This window comes from Garra rufa, chromosome 22, assembly GCF_049309525.1.
Source record: "Garra rufa chromosome 22, GarRuf1.0, whole genome shotgun sequence".
In the NCBI taxonomy this organism is placed as follows: domain Eukaryota; kingdom Metazoa; phylum Chordata; class Actinopteri; order Cypriniformes; family Cyprinidae; genus Garra; species Garra rufa.
The window spans coordinates 23,332,541-23,352,785 of record NC_133382.1 but is presented as its reverse complement, the minus strand read 5'-3'; the positions used below and the strand labels follow the sequence as shown (position 1 = coordinate 23,352,785).

General features: G+C 39.6%; 1 protein-coding gene across 2 annotated transcripts in view; it reads left to right on the top strand.

Moving 5' to 3' along the window:
- Positions 1 to 13,757, top strand: part of socs5a (suppressor of cytokine signaling 5a) — a 16,348-nt gene extending 2,591 nt beyond the window's left edge. For both annotated transcript variants that reach the window (XM_073828161.1, XM_073828160.1), the window contains exons 2-3: positions 8,498 to 11,636; positions 11,669 to 13,757. In XM_073828161.1, coding sequence (XP_073684262.1) covers positions 8,517 to 10,103 — 1,587 coding nt within the window. In that variant the 5' untranslated portion in view covers positions 8,498 to 8,516 and the 3' untranslated portion in view covers positions 10,104 to 11,636; positions 11,669 to 13,757. The remainder of the gene's footprint in view (positions 1 to 8,497; positions 11,637 to 11,668) is intronic.
- The last annotated feature ends 6,488 nt before the right edge of the window (positions 13,758 to 20,245 follow it).

Below are 20,245 nucleotides of genomic sequence, written 5' to 3'. Positions count from 1 at the left end.
ATTAAGATATTTTGTACATTTCCTACCGTAAATATATCAAAACTTAATTTTTGATTAGTAATATGCATTGCTAAGAAATTCATTTGGACTTTAAAGGTGATTTTCTCAATATTTAGATTTTTTGCACCCTCACATTCCTGATTTTCAAAAAGTTGGATCTCAGCCAAACATTGTCCTATCATCATTTCTTTATTCAACTTTCAGATAATGTATAAATATAAATTTAATAGATTTATTTACAGTTTACTGTTGTTTTATAGATTTATTTTATTAAAGAGATTATGAGGTTACATCTGTCTTAAAATATACACTACATGCTTAAAAATAAAGGTTCCGAAAGGGGATTTGTTGCAGTGCAATGCCGTAGAAGAACCATTTACTGAACAGTTCTTAAAACAACCATATTTTCTTAGTGTGAAAAACACTTTTATTAATCTAAAGAAACTTCTTCCTCTTTAAAGAATGGAAAGATTCCATGAATGTTAAAGGTTCTTCAAAGAACCTTTATTTTTAAGAGTGTTCTGTTCAAAAGTTTGGGTTCTGTAATATTTTTTTTATATTTGAATGTCTCTTATGCTCACCTAGACTGCATGTATTTGATCAGAAATGCAGTAAAAACATAAACATTAAAATATTTGATGTTTTTCTAATTCCTAATGTATATCTTTGAAGGCAAAGTTGAATTTTCAAAAGCCATTACTCTGGTCTTCAGGAATCATTGTAATATGCTGCTTTGTCTCAAAATAACAGCATTTAATTGAAATACAAATATATTGTGACATTATGAATGTCTGTATTGTAAGTTTTATTTAGCAGAGATGCGTTCAAGTGATCAAAAGTGTTAATGTTAAAAAAATTGGACCCAAAACTTTTAAACATAATGCTGTTGAGGGGTAGTTCACCCAAAAATGAAAATCTGTCATTAATTACTCACCCTCTTGTCGTTTCAAGCCGTAAGACCTTCGCTCCTCTTCGGAACATAAATTAAAATATTTTTGATGGAATTCCGAGAGCTTGCTGCATGGACAGCAATGCAGCTATCATGTTCAAGGCCCAGAAAGGTAGTAAGGACTTCGATAAAATAGTCCATGTGACATCAGTGGTTCAACCATAATTTTAAGAAGCTGCGAGAATAGTTTTTGTGCACAAAGAAAACAAAAATAACAACTTTATTTAACAATTTCTTTTCTTATGTGGCATCCTTTAATGTGTGTTCACTTCTCATAGCTTCATTAAATGAAAAAAAAAGGTTTGAACCACTGATGACCATGGACTATTTTAACTATGTCCTTACTACCTTTCTGGGCCTTGAACATGTCAGTTGCATTGCTGTCTATGCAGAGTCACAAAGCTCTCGGTTTTCATAAAAATATCTTAATTTGTGTTAAAGATGAACGAAGGTCTTAAGGGGTTAGAATGACATGATGGTGAGTGAGTAATTACAGAATTTTCATTTTTGGCTGAAAATTTGGGTGACTTATCCCTTTGTTTTAAATTATTAAGTGGATCATAATTGTGTTGTCATATATTATATATATTATGGCTCTAAGCTTGTCATTTAAAAGGACTAGTGTAGAGTTTCCAATTTCTTCATAGAGCTGGCTGTGGCTCTGTCTTATCTGTTGTGCAAGGAAGTACAACCCACCCTGTCTGTCTGCTATCCAGGGCATGGATGTTATCATCAACTATCAGTATGACTCTACCACTTAGTGTACTCATATTTTACTTCACATAATACAGATGTTTTTCATTTAATTGAGTTTCTTATCGTCAGAGTAGGGCAGTTTCTGCAGTTACTGAAGGTGTATGCGGTTGATAGGGGCTCTTTCTCAATCTCATGTGGCGCTCAGACTTTTATCAAAAGAGCTCAGGCACGTACAGCATACAGGCAAGATCTGTGAACAGAAATTGAATTTGGTCTGGATGTTTGTTTCAAATGACTGAAGATTTGTGAGCGTCTGTCCAGCATGAGAACGAGGCGGACTGCTCCGGACTGCTTCCTCTTCTGGCGCTTGGGTGCTAGAGATGTCTGGTGTAGAATTTGGCTGCAGTATCAGGTGAAGGGGGGTGAGACCTGGGAGGACAGAGGGGGCTGGGCACACGTTACCAGGAAGCTGCAGCTCTGGGCAAGGCTTGTTAGCGTTCTTGGTAGCAGAAACTCTAGCTGAGCAGAGAATAGCATAGTATTTAACGGGCTAGTGTTTTGTGATCTGGTGCCAGGGTTCATCCTGACAGTCCTGTTGCATGTAGTCAATGCAGAACAAGGGGAACACAAGAACAGATCTACTAATCCATTAATATGTTCTACCTGGTTGAAGCAGAAACTTAAGTTGTGGAGTGTCCTGTAAGCTGCAAAGTAATGAAGGTTTAAAGGGGTAATTTTCTAACTGCCATTGGAAAAGTAAAATTGATGGGGTAGATTTAAGATTTGAAAAAGCATTTCTTAGTATTTCTGCACATACCATTTAAATTCATCTCATTGCACTGCATTTCTGCAGTAATTGCTAAATAGGCTTAAAGGGATAGTTCTCCCAAAATGAAAATTCTGTCATTAATTACTCACCCTCATGCGTTTCCAAACCCGTAAGACCTTTGTTCATCTTTACACAAATTAAGATATTTTTGATGAAATCCGAGAGCTTCCTGACGCAACTGAAACATTCAAGGCCCAGAAAGGTAGTAAAGACATTGTTAAAATGGTCCATGTGACATCAGTGGTACACAACTGTAATTTATTGAAGCTACAAGAATACTTTTTGTGCATAAAGAAAACAAAAATAGTGACTTTATTCAACAATTTCTTCTCTTCCATTCCAGTCACGGCGCATTCCTCTGATTGCCGCAGCATGCATTGTGGTACTCTTGTAAATGTGCGTCAAAGAAAGTGTTATTTGGGCGAAATATTTATTTAGAGCAGTCAAGAAGCTAAGTGGGAGAGAGAAGGGGACAGGATTAGGAAAGATCGGGATTTGAACTCAGGACGCCAGTAATGCAACAGCGTAATATGTCAGCGCACTCCCCACTAGGCCATCACGCCGACATGTAGATACGAAAACTGTTGATTAAAGCAGTAATTTTTGTTTTCTTTGCGTACAAAAAGTATTCTCGTAGCTTTAGAAAATTAAGGTTGAACCACTGATCTTGAACGTGGTAGTTGCGTTGCTGTCTATGCAGGGTCAGAAAGCTCTAAGATTTCATCAAAAATATCTTAATTTGTGTTCTGAAGATGAACAAAGGTCTTACAAGTTTGGAACAACAGGAGGTGAGTAATTTACTAAATCTAAATGCTGGCAAGATAAGCAACTAAAAGTGGTTCTGGCTTAAGTGTTTGCTGATTATTATGTAATAGTTAAGATGCATTGTTATTCAAATCTATGCTACCATTAGTTTATTGTCTATAGAATGAGTGGAATCGTTTGTTACTTTTTTCCCGTATTTTCATTTGTAGAATTTATTTTCGTAGTAATGTACAATATACAAGTATATATCTGTATTTAATTAAATACTTTTATGAAGAATGTTACAATATATAACACTATAACTACACTTTCTAAAATATTATAAGTACTATACATAAGATATTTTACATATAAAGATAGAAATTAATGGTTAATGAAAATGTTACGAACTTCAAAAGTTTCAGGACTGAAAATGTTTTCATATTAAGTGAAATATTTACAATTTTTAGATTTCCTGGGTGCTAATCAAGTAATTAAATTTGTTACACTGACCATGTGAACTCCTTTGTACAGACAGTCAGATGTTCTTCCACTGAAGCACAAGATGCTCTTTGGATCATTCTCAAATCATGCTGGGGAACATGATCATCAGGTTTGACACAGACTTCATGAGTTCATCCAGCTTGAGTACTCATTAAAGTAAAAGGTGTACAAACCAAGTGAGACATTTTGAAAATTTCAAACTTAATCCAATAATTAATGAAAACAATTGTATTTAAAGGAACACTCCACTTTTTTGGAAATAGACTCAGTCTCCAACTCCCCCCGAGTTAATAAGTTGATTTTTACCGTTTTGAAATCCATTCAGCCGTTCTCCTGTTCTGGCGATATCACTTTTAGCATAGCTTAGCATAGATCATTGAATCCTATTAGACCAATAGCATCGCGTTCAAAAATGACCAACGAGTTTCGATATTTGTCCTATTTAAAACTTGACTCTTCTGTAGTTATATCGTGTACTAAGACCGGTGGAAATGCAAAGCTGCGAGTTTCTAGGCTGATAAGATTAGGAACTACACTCCCATTCCGGCGTAATAGTCAAGGAAGTTTGCTGCCGTAATATGGCCGAAGCAGGCAGAGTATTATCAGAAATGAGTTCCCAGCTAGTTTAGCATTTGCACATGTGCTGCGTGGTATTACTGCTCCTGCTTCAGCCATATTACGGCAGCAAACTTCCTTGACTATTACACCGGATTGGGAGTGTAGTTCCTAATCTTATCAGCCTAGAAACTCGCAGCTTTGCATTTCCACTGGTCTTAGTACACGATATAACTACAGAAGAGTCAAGTTTTAAATAGGACAAATATCGAAACTCGTTGGTCATTTTTGAACGTGATGCTATTGGTCTAATAGGATTCAATTATCTATGCTAAGCTATGCTAAAAGTGATATCGCCAGAACAGGAGAACGGCTGAATGGATTTCAAAACGGTAAAAATCAACTTATTAACTCGGGGGGAGTTGGAGAATGAGCCTATTTCCAAAAAAAAGTGGAGTGTTCCTTTAAATGAAAATAGACACTCTGTAGACTCTCCTTTATCTCCTGGGTATTTCTTCTGAACTTTTGCTCTCTGTCTTTATCTCAGTCCTGATGTTGTTATCAGGACTATATAATATATTGTAATATAACTATATACGTAAGCAGAATATATTGTATAATATACTGTAGTATAACTATACATACTTATGTAGTTCTATTGATTCAAATTGAATGTCTTGAATGGCAAATTCTTGGGTAATTTGTAGTGTCTGTTTTGGTATGATTTCCCCTTAGTTGAGGAAGGGGCACTGACTTTGCCAATATTCTGTCTCAACCCATTTTTGAGCCAAATATTTTAAAATAGTTTTATTTGTTTGCTCTCGGGGTGCGGTTCTGTCTCTTAGCCACACAAGGGAGCCCCACAGCCAAACACGAGCCTCCCCTGTGTCACGTGCAGAGTTAAAGAAAACATTATGGATGGAAACATTCAGCAAAACAGCCAGATTACGTCATGTAGGTGTTATAGGTTGCATAGAACATAATACACTTCCTTTTAACACATATTTATCATTCCTTGTCATCAAAACCCCTCAGGTATGAGCATGGTTGAGGGGTGTACTCTAGTTGTGTACACTGGTCTTTTGCCCATTTGGTTTCAAAAGACAGTATATTGAAGATCTCAAACATTGGGAAGTGGTTGACTTGAGGTAATAAACTTGGTCTTGAGACCAGAGTGCACTAGGAAGTTCATGTACATTCACTCTGCTGTGCCTCCCAACCACGTTTGCCAATGCAAGGTTATATAATATCAATTACCACAGTTCTAGTCATTTCAGTAGTGCTAACGTTGGTCACGCAACACTTTTTGCGCAATAGTCTTGTTTCAATATGTATGCAATGTTTTGATTGAGAATCTAGGCAAAAAAAAAACAAATGACCCTTGACTTCATATTTAGCACACAGTTTCACAGAATTCAACTTAATGAACTCTGCAACCTCTTTTCATGAACTCTTCTGACCACCCTGCACCAAAATTTTACAAATGTTATGTAGTGCAAGTTCATTCTGGAAGTTGAGCAAGGTTTCTGAGTTTGGGGGAAAGGTCAGGCTTGTTGGCCTCTATGCACATTGTCGCCATAGCTGCACTGCCACATCTGAACTTTGATTTATGGGTATCCTTTATGCTCTCAGAAAGGGACAAAGACAGGGTAACAAGAGGACAGAGGGGCAGAAAAGACAAGATGCTCAGAGTTTAGCTAATAGGCTTTTGCTGTATGTGCAATAATTTGCCATACTGGCATTAAAGCAGCAGGTTCTGCCAAAATGTCACCATGTCCAATATTTGGAAACATGAATGAAGGTGAGGGTTTAAAAGTACAGGGCATTATGACTTGCTTTCCTTTTTTTTAAATATAGCTTGTAACTCATCCAATTAACTAATCTGATGACCACTAGCACAAAAGATGAATCCATTGATATTAAGGGGATAGTTCATCCAAAAATTTTAATTCTGTCATTAGTTACTTACCCTAATGTTGTTCCAAATCTGTAAGACCTTTGTTCATCTTCACAACACAAATCAAGATATTTTTTGATGAAATCTAAGAGCTTTCTGACCCTCACATGAAAAAAAAGCCCATGTGACATCTGTGGTTCAACCTTAATTTTATGAAGCTACAAGAATACTTTGTGCGCAAAGAAAACAAAAATAATAAGTTCTAAATTTTGCACAGCCATGTTTTGTCTGCACTTCCCACCCCAATTAATATTGGAATATATGCTGATACCAAACAAATCATAAGTCGGTCCAGCTGAAATTTGTAGTGCATTTACACCTGACGCCCTGCAGCCTCTAAAAACATGACAACCATTTTCCTCTCCAGTATCTGAGAGAAGGTGAATAATGCACTGTAGCTCTTTCTCCCACATGACCTACATTCTGTTGTACTTTTTATCAGGAGACTTGATGAACTATCATTAATTATTTATGGCAGTTTTTCTCTCTCGTTCAGGCTTCTCTTGTTGTGACATATTTCACATTAAATAATTTAAAGTCCTGGTTTTTGATTGCAAATTAATGCAGTGACATGCTTTGATAGTTATATTTTGGTGGGCTGTTTTGTTTTTAATATTATGTTACTGGTTTTAATACTATTTATTTATTTTTAATTTTTGAATCTCACTTTGCTTATACAGCTTGTTTTATGTGTTCATAGGTGGAAAGTTCATCCTGTGAAAGGATGGGTTAGCCAGAGTGCGTGTGCTCAATAAAGAAGCTAGTTTTTCTGAGCACATGCAGTCCTTGAGCTCATGCTTCACCTGGAGGCGATCACTGCTCTATTTTTTGCTGACTCACATAAAGCCTGTTTTGACTTTTTGGTCTGGTCTATCATGGTGTTGCTTTTGCATTTATTGCCAGTGAACAGTTAATTAGTCCAAACACAAATTCATGCTTGCGTTTAGGAAGAGTGCGTGAGCTTTTTCAAAATTATCAAAATCAGAAGTTCTTTTACACAATGATTATGGAAGATGGGATTTACAGAGCTCATGCAAAATCTCTCCGTTCATTAGCTGCTGAGTGCTCTGCTGTGGCGGGTCAGAAAAAGACAGGCCCAGACCGGCATTGTAACTCAGCCCACGGCAGCATGTTGACTGGGAGCAGTTCCATGAGTTCATTTTTAGCGCTGGCCTTGAGTCTCAGTGAGTCTGCCTGGCAACACTTTAATCACTTAGGCCCTGTTTACACCTGGTATTAACATTCGTCTTGGGTGATCTGATCCTAAGTGGCCAGTCAAGAAAGATTGCCGTATACACCTGGAATTACCATGTGCCTCCTGTGGCCTTGTGTGATTGCATCTCTTATTGAGTCATTGTCATTTCATGTTGATAGAGCCCCCCCAAAACACCCAAAAATTAAAATTACCCCATGAGTTGAGATGGTCCAACACAAGATCCAGGGGGAGAGACTGGATCCAGATCCTGATCCATAAACCTACCCATCTCCATACCCTGGATCTGGATTTAACCTTGCCCCCTGAATCTTGTGTTCTGCAATGAGGGGCTCATGCATGAGTTACTCACCTTTAAGTCATCTTAGGTGTATATGACTTTCTTCTTGCAGATGAATACAATCAGAGTTATACTAAAAAAAATGTTCTCTTCCAAGCTTTATAATGTCAGTTAATGGGGGGAGATTTTGAAGTCCAAAAAAGTGCATCCATACATCATTCTGCTAACTTTCGTACATGTGTTTACAAGATAGTGGTGTTCCAGCGGATGACGTAGCATGAGCTCCAGTGAGAAGTGATGGACGCAGAAGCACAGAGGAGAGAGCAAAACAAAACACCGGTCACAAAGCCAAGAGGAGACTGGTTTTTCCTTTACTGTAAACAAAACTAACTACAAAGATTAGCATATTTGCACCAGAATTTACACTCTGCCTATGTCCTACGTCATCTGCTGGAACACCACTTTCGTTTGTTGGAAAACTTGTCTTAAAAATGTTGTCTATTACACATTTGTGTCTTTTGCATATAATTGCCAATTAATGCTAATTTTGTTGGCAAATTATGTTTGTAAATTGGACAAAATGAATTACTTAATTATTAATGAAAAATTTAATGTTTACTGAATCCAAACCAAAAAAGGTAAAAAAAAAAAACTAAGGTGAGAACTTAGTTTACATCTGGTAACATCTGGATAGAACGACATCATCTACAAAGGCAAAGTAGTCACATTGGACCACTTTGTACTAATGTAAGTCTGACTTTTTGTTCCAGATCCAGGTGCCCCCACCTCATGGAGAAGGTTGGCAAGGTGTGGAGCAACCTGAAGAAGGGATGTCAATCTCTGCTCCACACAGATGGGGGTTCTCGCATTGAAACGTCACCACAGCTTCAACCGCAAACAGACACAGTATGCCAGAGTGTGGACAAGGCCCAGGAAGACAGCACACTGGAGGCTGCAAGTCCCTCTAGCAGTGTGGCGGCACTCCCTCTAGTGGCATGGAGGACTGGTGGGAGTGTGACACGACAGGGCCATAACTGTGTAGTGGATGTTCCCCAGATACTAGAGATCACAGTCGAGCAGGATACAGAAGATGCTCGTGCTCCCCTAGGAGCCCGCAGAGACTCTTATTCACGTCATGCACCTTGGAGTGGAAAGAAGAGGCACTCATGTTCCACTAAGGCTCAGAGTTCTCTGGAGAGCACAGATCAGCGACCAGGCCGGTCTCGGCGCAGACATGGGACTGGCAGCAGCCGTGAGGAACTGGAGTCAGGGGCAGCTCGCTCAATCCGGCAGCAGATTCATGATACAGTGGGCCTGTGCCTCCCGCTGCGCTCATCCTCTCGGAACAGTCACCTTCCACCACCCAAACGTAAGATACAAATCACAGAGTTGATGCTGGAGACGTGCCCTTTCGCACCAGGATCAGACCTTGCCCGAAAATGGCACCTCATTAAACAGCACACCGCACCAGTCACAGTGACACCAGTAGATTCATCCTCAGATGCTTGTGGTGCTACCTGTGCTTCGCCGGAAGATGAGGAGGAGCGCTTGCGAGAAAGAAGACGACTCAGCATCGAGGAAGGTGTGGACCCACCTCCAGATGCCCAAATCCACACAGTGGAGGCCATCACAGCCCCCCTGGCTTCCCTTTATAAGCTAGGACCTAAGTTGGCTCCTGGAATGGGTGAAGCTGTAGGCGATACCCGGGGGGCCACAGCAGCAAACTGTGATTCTGAGGACGATGATTCCACCACTCTTTGCTTGCAAGCTCGCAGGCCCAAGCAGCGACATGCTTCGGCAGAAGGCCTCCTAAGCAGCAAGCAATCGGGTCCTTGGAAAGTACACACTCAGATTGACTACATCCACTGCTTGGTTCCAGATCTGCTACAGATCACAGCACTTCCCTGCTACTGGGGTGTGATGGACCGTTATGAAGCTGAAGCACTGCTGGATGGTCGGCCTGAGGGTACCTTTCTGCTCCGGGACTCTGCGCAAGAAGACTACCTGTTCTCCGTTAGCTTCCGCCGCTATGGCCGTTCGCTGCATGCACGCATTGAGCAGTGGAATCACAACTTCAGCTTCGATGCTCATGACCCTTGCGTGTTCCATGCGGCCACCGTCACGGCACTCTTGGAACACTACAAGGATCCTAGTGCTTGCATGTTCTTTGAGCCGTTGCTCACCGTGCCTCTGCACCGGACCTTCCCATTTGGCCTGCAAAGCCTTGCTCGATCAGCCATTTGCAATGGGATCACCTACGATGGCATCGGGGCACTGCCACTGCCCCCTGCTCTGCAGGACTACCTCAGGGAGTATCACTATAAGCAGAGGGTGCGCGTACGCTGGCTTGAGAGGGAGCCAGTCAAGGCCAAGTGAGGCAGGGCAGATACTTCTCAGCTCTCCAACAGGAGCAGTCTATTCAGCACTTTGCAGAGGTGGAGGAATTACATTTTTTCTTTGGTTTGTAGGGGGCAAGGGGTTGGAGATATGAAAGGAGGGACCTGAAACCGAATACAATATATAAGCTTCTATCATTTTTTTTTGTTATCACTCTAGCAAACAAAGAAATTACATATACAGTGGCTCTCCAGTGTGCACATTTCACTACAGCTTCTGGACAAGGATGAAGCAGCAGAGGTCTTAGTCTCATTTTCCCTTCTCCCTCAGTTCCCTAAGGGGAATCTGCAGATACAGATTCACTGCTTGACTATGTGGTTTATAGCCATTTCACTTTGTGTTGTACCGTTCACCTCTGTACCTACCCGCAATTTCCAATTGCATTGTTAATGTTTATTCAAAGTAATATTGCAGACAAATTCTGAGGGGAGGGGAAATGAAGGGTGATTGCTTCCTCCAGCTTCTTTCATCATCCTTAGCTTTCATGGTGCTCTGTCAGTGGTTCCCATGGTAACATTCTGCACTCATTCCGTGGTTAGAGGAGGAGGCATTCTAGAGCAGGAAATAGAAAGGCTTTCACCCTGCTCATAGAGAACGAGACAGAGGATCCATGAAAGATAGATTGACCTTAAACTATGTCCAGACAGCTTTTAGGGATGCATTGCAGTGGAGAGAAGGGCTCTGTGACGTTCTGTTTCCTTGCGCTTCCGGGAAGCGATAAGGATGACGGTGCACAACATGACGCGGTGTGATGTGAGAGCGCTTGGTTTTCAAAAAACATAGTTACTCACACTCTGCGTTCTGTTGCTGTTGATATGTTCTGTAATCATTAATTCCTACAACTAATTGCACAGGGGGGGGTGACTAATTCTGTATCGTCTTTTTTTGTGTTGTTTTGAATGGTCTATCAGTGCCCTGGAAGTTGGGTGCTGATTGAGAGCACTTTAACTTAACTGTGCTTATGTTAGTGGGTGCAGCAGAGGCAATACATAAACCTGCTACACTGGGACCATTGTTGTTAGGCATAAACACCCTCCTAAATAGGAATAAACACTCTATGCTCACTTCGTCTAACCCACATTGTTCTAGAGAGGACAGAGTAATGCTGATGGTACATGCAGCAACTTTTTTGAGCAATGTTGCTTGGGCACTTTACCATCGAGAATGAGTAACAAATTCTTAGATTGGTCATTAGCCCCATGTCTCACCTGGTTGCCCGTTGACAACAATGTTCTCCAAAGTTGCCCCGTGTATCATCATCCTAAGAGTTTGAGGTGACCTTATCAGTGCCATTGTGTTGAATCAAGCTGGCTTGTTTGGGGATTGATATTAATAATAGATGATCTGTAATACATTTATCAGATTCTTTTTCAAAAGCAACTTGGAGGAAGGTTCTCGATTTAAATAATAGAGTATAATCACATCATTGGCCCCTGGGCCAAGACCAGCTTCTTGATCACTTTATAATCAGTCATATCCACACTTGAAAATGAGGGATTTCAAATGCCATAGGTGTTTTTGATGAATGCCGGAAAAAGGAAAAGACAGATTTACATTTCTCGTGCTGTTTGCCCCATCAAAAAAAACCTAGATCACTTAAGCAGTGTGCCTTCATACATCTAAAGCTATTAGTTCATCATATGGTGCATACAGTGGATGATACTAACAGAGGTCCAATTGGAAAAGACATACTTTCCAATGACTGTTCCTGCACTGAGTGCCAATGGCACTGTGAGACATCCTCTTCATAGGCCTGGTGCTGATGTATGATGCATTTTGAGTACTGCTAGGGATATCATTATTGATTCCCACATCTTTCTGACTTGTTTTCAATTGATGAGATCAGGTAGAACTGCCAAATGCTAAGCTCAGGCTCGCGACACCTAAACAGCAGTGTGGTACAGTACGACTATAACCAGCTTTGTGTGTATGTGTGTGAGTGTGCTGCACTGCCCCTGACCTCCCTGTCAACCGTAAGAGACTTCTGCTGACGTGTAAAGTTTTGTTTTATCCACTCCTCCCAGGCAACACTAATCCACAGTCTATCCTGATGCATTTAAAGTCGTCTTCCTGCACGTTATCCCGTTGAGTCTTTTTCCTTGCACAAGAAAGGATGTCGGGAAGAATTCAAAGGCCCGAAGGAGGGAACTTTGGGGCGACGCCAACTCACCACTGTGTGGTTTGATCTCTCACCTCCTCTCTTTCTGTAAGGTGTGGGTGAAATTAGTGCAATTTAGACAGAGCCTTGACTTAGATGGAGGTTGTGAAGCAGGTTTCAGGTTGACATGGCATCTGAAGGGGCCAGCTGTCCTGCTTACTGCTCACCTGTAAAAGTGTCATGCTTGGCTTCGCTCCAGACACTCCTCACTGCACTAACTCATGAAACTTGACGTGTACCTACCTATATCTGTGTGTACCAATTTTCATCAGGGGTGGAACATTTGCTCAGTCAGATGGGGGTGGAGATGGGGTCTTGGTGCCTCTTCTCTCCCCCCTTAGTTTTCCCTAGTTTTACTAAAGACGTAATGGATTAAAATAGATCTCTATCTATATATATATTGATACAGATTTTAAAATGAAATATTTTTAATATTAGTAACTGTAAAGAAATGCAATAACGTTCTTGGGCTTAGCTCTAATGGTGACCCATGTGAAAACTGATGTGAAGACGGTCTCCTTCAGGTTAGGATCATTCTGTTCACATCATGACAAAAATGGATATGGTGCAATGTGTCATAAAGATGTGTGAGAGAAACTACAGATTAATGTGACCAAAGGTTTAAGTTTGGTGAAAAATTGTCAATGCGCGATAGCTTTTAGACACCATCCTTATAAAATGAATACTAAAATGTTCCAAGATAAACATTTTCAAAGTTAAACAAGGACTAGTTTTAGACCCTAAAGGTGCTAATTGGCTCACTGTATGGATTTGTTAACTTTCAGAAGTGCCTTTTCTTAAATTCTCACCCTTTCCTCAAGTAATCCAACTTTAGTGATCCCTAGTCTAGTTAATTTGCATGTTGCCGCAAATTAAAGCAAAATTCCCTGTTGTAGAAAATGCAACGAAAACATATGCATTAGCTTTATTTGTTTTTATACAAGTGTGTAGTTGTGTGCTGCGAGAAAGTTGAAAATATCACGAAGAATTAGCCTACACAATCTTTTAATTCCCCATATGTTAGTGCTCAGTTTAAAGTGTTCACCAGAACAATGCAGGTAAACGTGATTCTGAAATATTTATAGACCATCAGGTGTATGATTGACTCAAGTGATCGGTCAGAATGGATAGAGACTTTATCACACAGCAAGACAAAAGGTCATGATTCTCGGATGTGATACTAAGGCTTACATTTACAGGATATACGCTTGTCACTGAGTAGCTGGAATTTCTTTTAGAAAAAATGTTAAAATGTTAGAAAGTCGTTTTTTGTGTGCAGAGCCTTGCACATTACCAACAGGTTTTCTGTTCAATGTTATCTGATGTTTCTGTACACAAACTATAGGGAGATTGTGTTCAACAATGTTTAGACAGAAATAAATGACTGATTGGCTGTCTGACTAGAATTTGAATCTGTTTCAGATTCAATAAATCACAAGCATCACGATGGTAACTATGTTATCGCAAACCTCTATATGCACTAGGGGTGGGCGATATGACCTAAAATTAATATCACGGTATTTTTCATCTTTTGAACGGTGCCGGTATAATATCACGGTATTACTTTTTTTGGTACATTTTCGGAGGAGTAGCCTGTCCTGTCCATTTAGTATGTGAATAAAGTTAATATTTTCATAATATAATAAGTATATGGTAGGTATCCTTATCAAAAAGAGACATGGGAGAGTATTATGCATTCTCAACATATTTATTTTGCAAAAAACCTAAAGATCTTACTTAACAGTGTACAACAAAACAAAAAAATATTTTTTATTGAAATTTAATTTCTGCAATATTTACAACCTTTAAATAACTGGGGGAAATCAACCCATGGCAACAGTTTAAAAGTAGACCAATTCTGTGGGGAAAAACGCAGACTTGGCAACCCTGCATCCAACAAGAGCTGCTGGAGTTAATGTCTTTGCACACATGAGTACGAAATTTTCGTCCGACATTTTTGCACGTTAAAAAAAATACAGGTTATGTTAATAGAGTTTACACACTGCCTCTGAAACTTTCGTCCGTCATAAAAAAATTGGGATCGTGTTTGATTTTCTGCATTTTCACATCCATAATAAGCATTTTGATAAGGATGGCGAATATGAGAAAACTAAAAAAAAAAAAAAACGCATACGAAAATCGGACTCAGTGTACAATGACCTTTAGATTTGAATGATCACGGGTCGAAAGTAAAGAGAGATGACAAAAATAGACTGGAGGATTTGTTGCAATCTTGTACTCACTGACAAATATCTATTATAAGACGTGCTGCTCCCTTTACAAAATCGAAAGTAAAAGTTAACAGGCCGGTCGCGTTCGCCTCGCGCCTGCTCAATTTGTGATCCGCTGTGTAAATCCTTTTGCCGGCCGACCGGGAAAAGTCCCGGTCGTCCCGATTGCCACTCCGCCCCTGGTATAGGCTACAGGCCCGACCTTTCACGATGTTTCACCAGTCGTTTAATGGCCACTCCCCTTTTACCACCTGCAAAGCTGATACGAATATGTTTTACTTTTTTATTTACAACAAGATATATAGTATAAGGACAGGTATTCAGACCACAATTGAACGTTTGAAGAAAATTTAATGTTTTAAATATACCGGTATTGACGGTATTAGAAAATCCATGTCGTGGCGCAATCTCACACCGGTGATGACTATGACACCGGTGTACCGCCCACCCCTAATATGCACATTTGTTTTAAAGAAAGGGGCTGAAGGTGAGGTTTAGGACTGGGTGGCATGATGACAGCACTTGACAATGATTAGACTAAAGATGACTTTTGCACCACCCATGACCTGCCTCTGTATTGGACCCTTGGGACTAGCCCCACTTGCTGAAACATGCACCGTGGATTATCTGGAGTGACGTGGTTATCACTGTCTCTCACCATCTTATGTGTTTCAATTATTACTATTTTTTTTTTTTTTTATACACTGCCCAAGGTTTGTACTGTACAATGTAATTACTCGCACTTGATGTCCTTTCTCTTATCTTTCCTTCATTCTCTCTTATGTACAGTTAATGGTCCCTACTCCCAGGCTGTTACTAAGTTGCTCTGTTGTATTATTTTGTTTGACTTTGGGTTACAGTTTGCTGTTTTTGGGGGGCAGAGGGTTGCAGCTCCGCTTGCCCCTCTTTCACCAGTACCTGTCACTCTTGGTGCTCTTGGCTTATGCTTCATTGTCTTAATATTCAAAAATAAAAGTGTTGTATGTGTAATCCGTTTCCTTTTTTATTTAGCACACTGTGACACCAGGTTGCTTCTACCAGGATTGATAAATAAAATCTATCAAATTTGTGGTCTTGGTTTAAAAAAAAAAAAAAATTGAACGTTTAGATAGAAATTTTAAAGCCTTAATCCAGAATACAGTTGAAGTCAAAAGTTTTCATACACCTTGTGGAAAATGCATATTGTTAATTTTACCAAAATAAGAGGGATCGTACAAAATGCATGTTATTTTTATTTAATACTGACCTGAATGGGATTTTTAACACAAAAGACATTTACAAAAATTACCCCGTTCAAAACTTTACATACACTTGATTCTTAATACTTTGTTACCTGAATGATCCACAGCTATTTTGATTTTTTTTTTTTTTTTTGGTGATAGTTGTTCATGAGTCCTGTGTTTGTCCTGAACAGTTAAACTGCCTGCTGTTCTTCAGAAAAATCCTTTAGGTCTCACAAATTCTTTGGTTTTTCAGCATTTTTGTGTATTTGAACCCTTTCCAACAATGTCTGTATAATTTTGAGATCCATCTTTTCACACTGACAACAACTGAGGGACTCATATGCAATTATTACAGAAGGTTCAAACACACTGATGCTCCAGAAAACAGTTCAAGACAAACAAAATTCAACTATTACTAAAAAAACAGATGTGGAGACAGTTAAGGATCAAGTTTATGTAAACTTTTGAACAGGGTAATTTTTATAAAATCAACTATTAATTTTTCTTGTGGACTATATGTAAATGTCATTATGTGAAATATCTTGTTCAGGTCAGTACTAAATATAAAATAACATGCATTTTGTATGAGCCCTCTTATTTTGGTCAAACAATTAACATTACATCACTGTTTTGTTTTTAGTTAGCCTTTGCTTAGCAGCCTATTAGCTTAGCATAGTGCTAACATGTTTAAAAAATAATTTAGTTCGCTACATTTTTGGAGATGGAAGGTAGGTAGGTGCAAGATGATGTAATCTCTCAATCTAATCTACTAACCATATCAAACCAGTGTTATGTAATGCATATCTTAACAATTCTGCATTAACCTGTGTTTTCATTCCCCTGTTCAGGATGCTTTAGGTCAGTGGGTAAATGTGTAGGGACCTTCAGGAGTTCAGTGTGGTTGGAGCCTGCCTCGAAGACACTGTACTGCACTATAAATACACCCAGACATCTGGGCCTTGCCAACAGTTAAAAGTTCACAGTAAGGTTCTCAGTAAGGTCTTGCGTTAGCCACAATGGAATAACTGAGTTTGAGTGGTTCATCTGGACTTGTCATCCAGCTTAAACAAGGTAAGAAAAGAAATAGCTAACCTTGTTTCTTTTTAGCAGCCTACACTTGCAATCCGAAATATTCAACCCCCTCACCTCAATAGACAATATAGTGATATTGATGAAAGATAATGAAAATAAATGAAAAAAAAACTTGTGAAATAACAAACAATATTTATTGATACATATTTGGGTTATTTTGACAATAGAAGTTGACTTAACTTTGAAGTTCAAATGAAAATTGTAAGTCTTGTAACACATGAGCATGTGCAGTGCAAAAGCCATTCTTCACATGCAAAAGCCTCTAGCTCAGTGATGTTTGACAGCTTCCGTGCTGCCACTCCAGGACACTCCAGCACCTTTTCCCCAACCAAGCTTTGGTTGATTTGGAGGTGTGCTTGGGATCATTGTCTTGCTGGAAGATCCAATGATCACCAAGGTTTAATTTGTCAACAGAAGGCATCACGTTCTTCTTCAAAATGACCTGGTATTTCTGGGAATCCATGATGCCAGGTACACAATCAAGATTGCCAGTTCCTGCCGCAGAAAAACAGCCCCACATCATTGACCCACCTCTGTGCTTGACCGTGGGGATGGTATTCTTCTGGTCATAAGCCTGACCTTTTGCACGCCAGACATACCGCTGGTCCATATGTCCAAAAAGTTCCAGTTTGGTTTCATCAGTCCATAGAACTGTCTCCCAGAACTCTGTAGTTGTATCCAAATTCCTCCTGGCATATTCTAGTCGACTCCAGATGTTCCTTGAGGTCAAGAGCGGAGTGCGTCTTGGGGTCCGGCCATGAAGTCCTTGATTATTCAGTGCACGTCTTATAGTTGCCACTGAAGCACTTGTACCAGCCTTCATTATGTCATCCTGTGGCTGTCTTGCAGTCACACGGGGGGTTTTCTTAGCTGTCCTGACTAAGTTGCTAAGGGCCCTTGATAAAATTGTGAGCTTTCTTCCATGGCCAGGCAAGTTTGCAGCTGTTCCATAAGTTTTAAACTTCCTTATAATGCTCCCAATGGTGTCTCTTGGAATGTTAAATCTTTTGGAAATCTTCTTATACCCAAGGCCCTTCAGATGTGATGAAATAATCTCCTCTCTCAGCTTTTGTGGAAGCTCCTTTGTCTTTCCCATGATTGCAGCTCACCTTGAACACCTTCATGGTCGGGGTTTATATATGCATCACAGCTGAAGTGAATGAAGGATCGTTATAGAGTTCCCAAAGGCTTAATGATGTTTCAGCTCCACTTCAGGCCATAAAAACTGTCATAAAGCTTTAAAAACAACAATATTATATAGGGGTTGAATAATTGTGACATGGCGATCTTAACAAAATATACTGTTACACACACATACAACATCATACATTTTCTGTGTTGATTTTATGTATCACTAAACTCATTAAGAAGCCATCCAAAGCAGAAACCTGCACTTTGAAAAGATTTTTATTTATAGATCCTTAAAACTCTTTAGGGGCTGAATATTTCTGATTGCAAGTGTAGAACCTAAACACTGTTATTTTGACGATTCTTCATCTGTTTTCTGCTAGTGGTGTTTGACCCTTAGAAAAAGAAAAATCCTACCTTTTACCTTAAGGGCCTTTGCTCAGCTCTACCCCCTTGTGGCTGAAAATACTTTTCTACAAGAAGCCTGTTCTGCAGGTTCATAGGAAAGGTCTCTGGTCACTCACCTCTTATTGCTGGACCCAGCTTTGATATTCCCTCCTCCTCGACTCTGATACTATAATATGTTGTCAGTTCATCATTCAGGCTCTCCGTCTCGTTCACGGAAACGGGGAGGGCAAGGGTCGGGTTGCATGCTCTCCTCTGCATGCCTTGTCTGGCTAGCGTTTGTAAGACTACCGTGTAGCAGGCGGTGGACTACCAAACGACACGCAGTAAACCTATTCATCAAACAATCCACGTCAAAGTTGTCCACTAGAAATAAGGTCTAGAATGATTTCTAAGTCGCTAAAAGGCATCTGCTTTTTGCTGGATTAAACTTGATACAGTAGCTTCCAAGAAGTCTATGATTTGCTATTGATTAAAGGTTCTAAGTATTTGCTCCTGCCAACGCAGAGATGTAGCTCAAGTGTTCACACATACACACACAGACAGGCAGTGACAGGAGCAGGTCTCTTTTGGAGGTTAAGTTGTAGTGTGGACAGCAAAGAAGAATTTGTGCCATCTGAAATTTTGAACTGTAGATGCCACATTTTCAGAAAACGTACACAAATCTAAAGACCTAGGAACCAATATTATGTTGTTTCTTGCTGTTTTTTGAATGCTTGTTGAATAATTGACCATTTTCAGCATAAATAATCCGCAAAATATGAGTGTTTCGTTCGGTTCAGTGGCATTGTTTATGTTCCGTGCCTATGGTCAATTTATGACCTACTATAGCGGCTAGTAAACCGGAAGTCTCACCCATATAGGCTTACTTCCACGTTGAAAAATAAGGTAGAGGAAATGTCAAGCTTTAGCAAGGACACAAAAGCACCATAAAAGTATCATGATAACTCGTTCTCTATATTAAAACTCATTGGAAGGGATGCGATATCTTACCGAAATTGAAGTCGTTATTCACTTCTTTTGATTCATGTTTTTTTAATGAACCATATGTTTCAGTTACGTCGATTCATTTACAAATCGAACTGATCCGATTCTCAGGTTCAACTCAATGATTCATTTGGTCACAGCGGTTACTGCTTTCACTGGGTTAAATTTGTATTTGAATAAGAACTTAAAAATTCGACATGTTCTTTGCACAAAAAGACTTGTATCAGAGTGCAGAGGGTCATATAAACAGCATTCATGATACTTTTAAGGTGTTTAGCGTCCTTTTTGAACCCCATTTTCCAGTCATACTGGTTTAGAAAGACATTAGGGCATACATTTAATTCCGTTTAGAGTTCTTCTTTAGTTGAATATATTACAGTGGTATTAAATATTCTTATGCTTCCCTTTGTGACCAGCAGGTGTCGGTGCAGTTTAATAGGAAAATACGACATCACTACTCCGTTGGAATTAAGAGGTGAGAGCTGCAGGTTTTCTCTGATGCTACATATTTATACAGTAAACTCTTTGACCTCTGGTCTACCTATATTTTGGTATTTTGTTTTTTATTGGTCTGACATATGATGTAGACCAAACCATTGTGAACTTTAGTGTGCTTGAATTGTCTTTGAAGAGCTTACACAATATAAAAAATGACTAAGATCTCTCTCTCTCTCTCTCTCTCTCTCTCTCTCTCTCTCTCTCTCTCTCTCTCTCTCTCTCTCTCTCTCTCTCTCTCTCTCTCTCTCTCTCGCCCTGATTATATCATTCCCGCCCTCTCTTTATTCCTTCTCCCTCTCTCCTACACTTCTCCATCCATGATTAGTTCAACTCTTCACTCATTGGCTCAGTGTGACTCAGCACAACAGCTCATGCACAAGCCCATAATCTGCACACTGT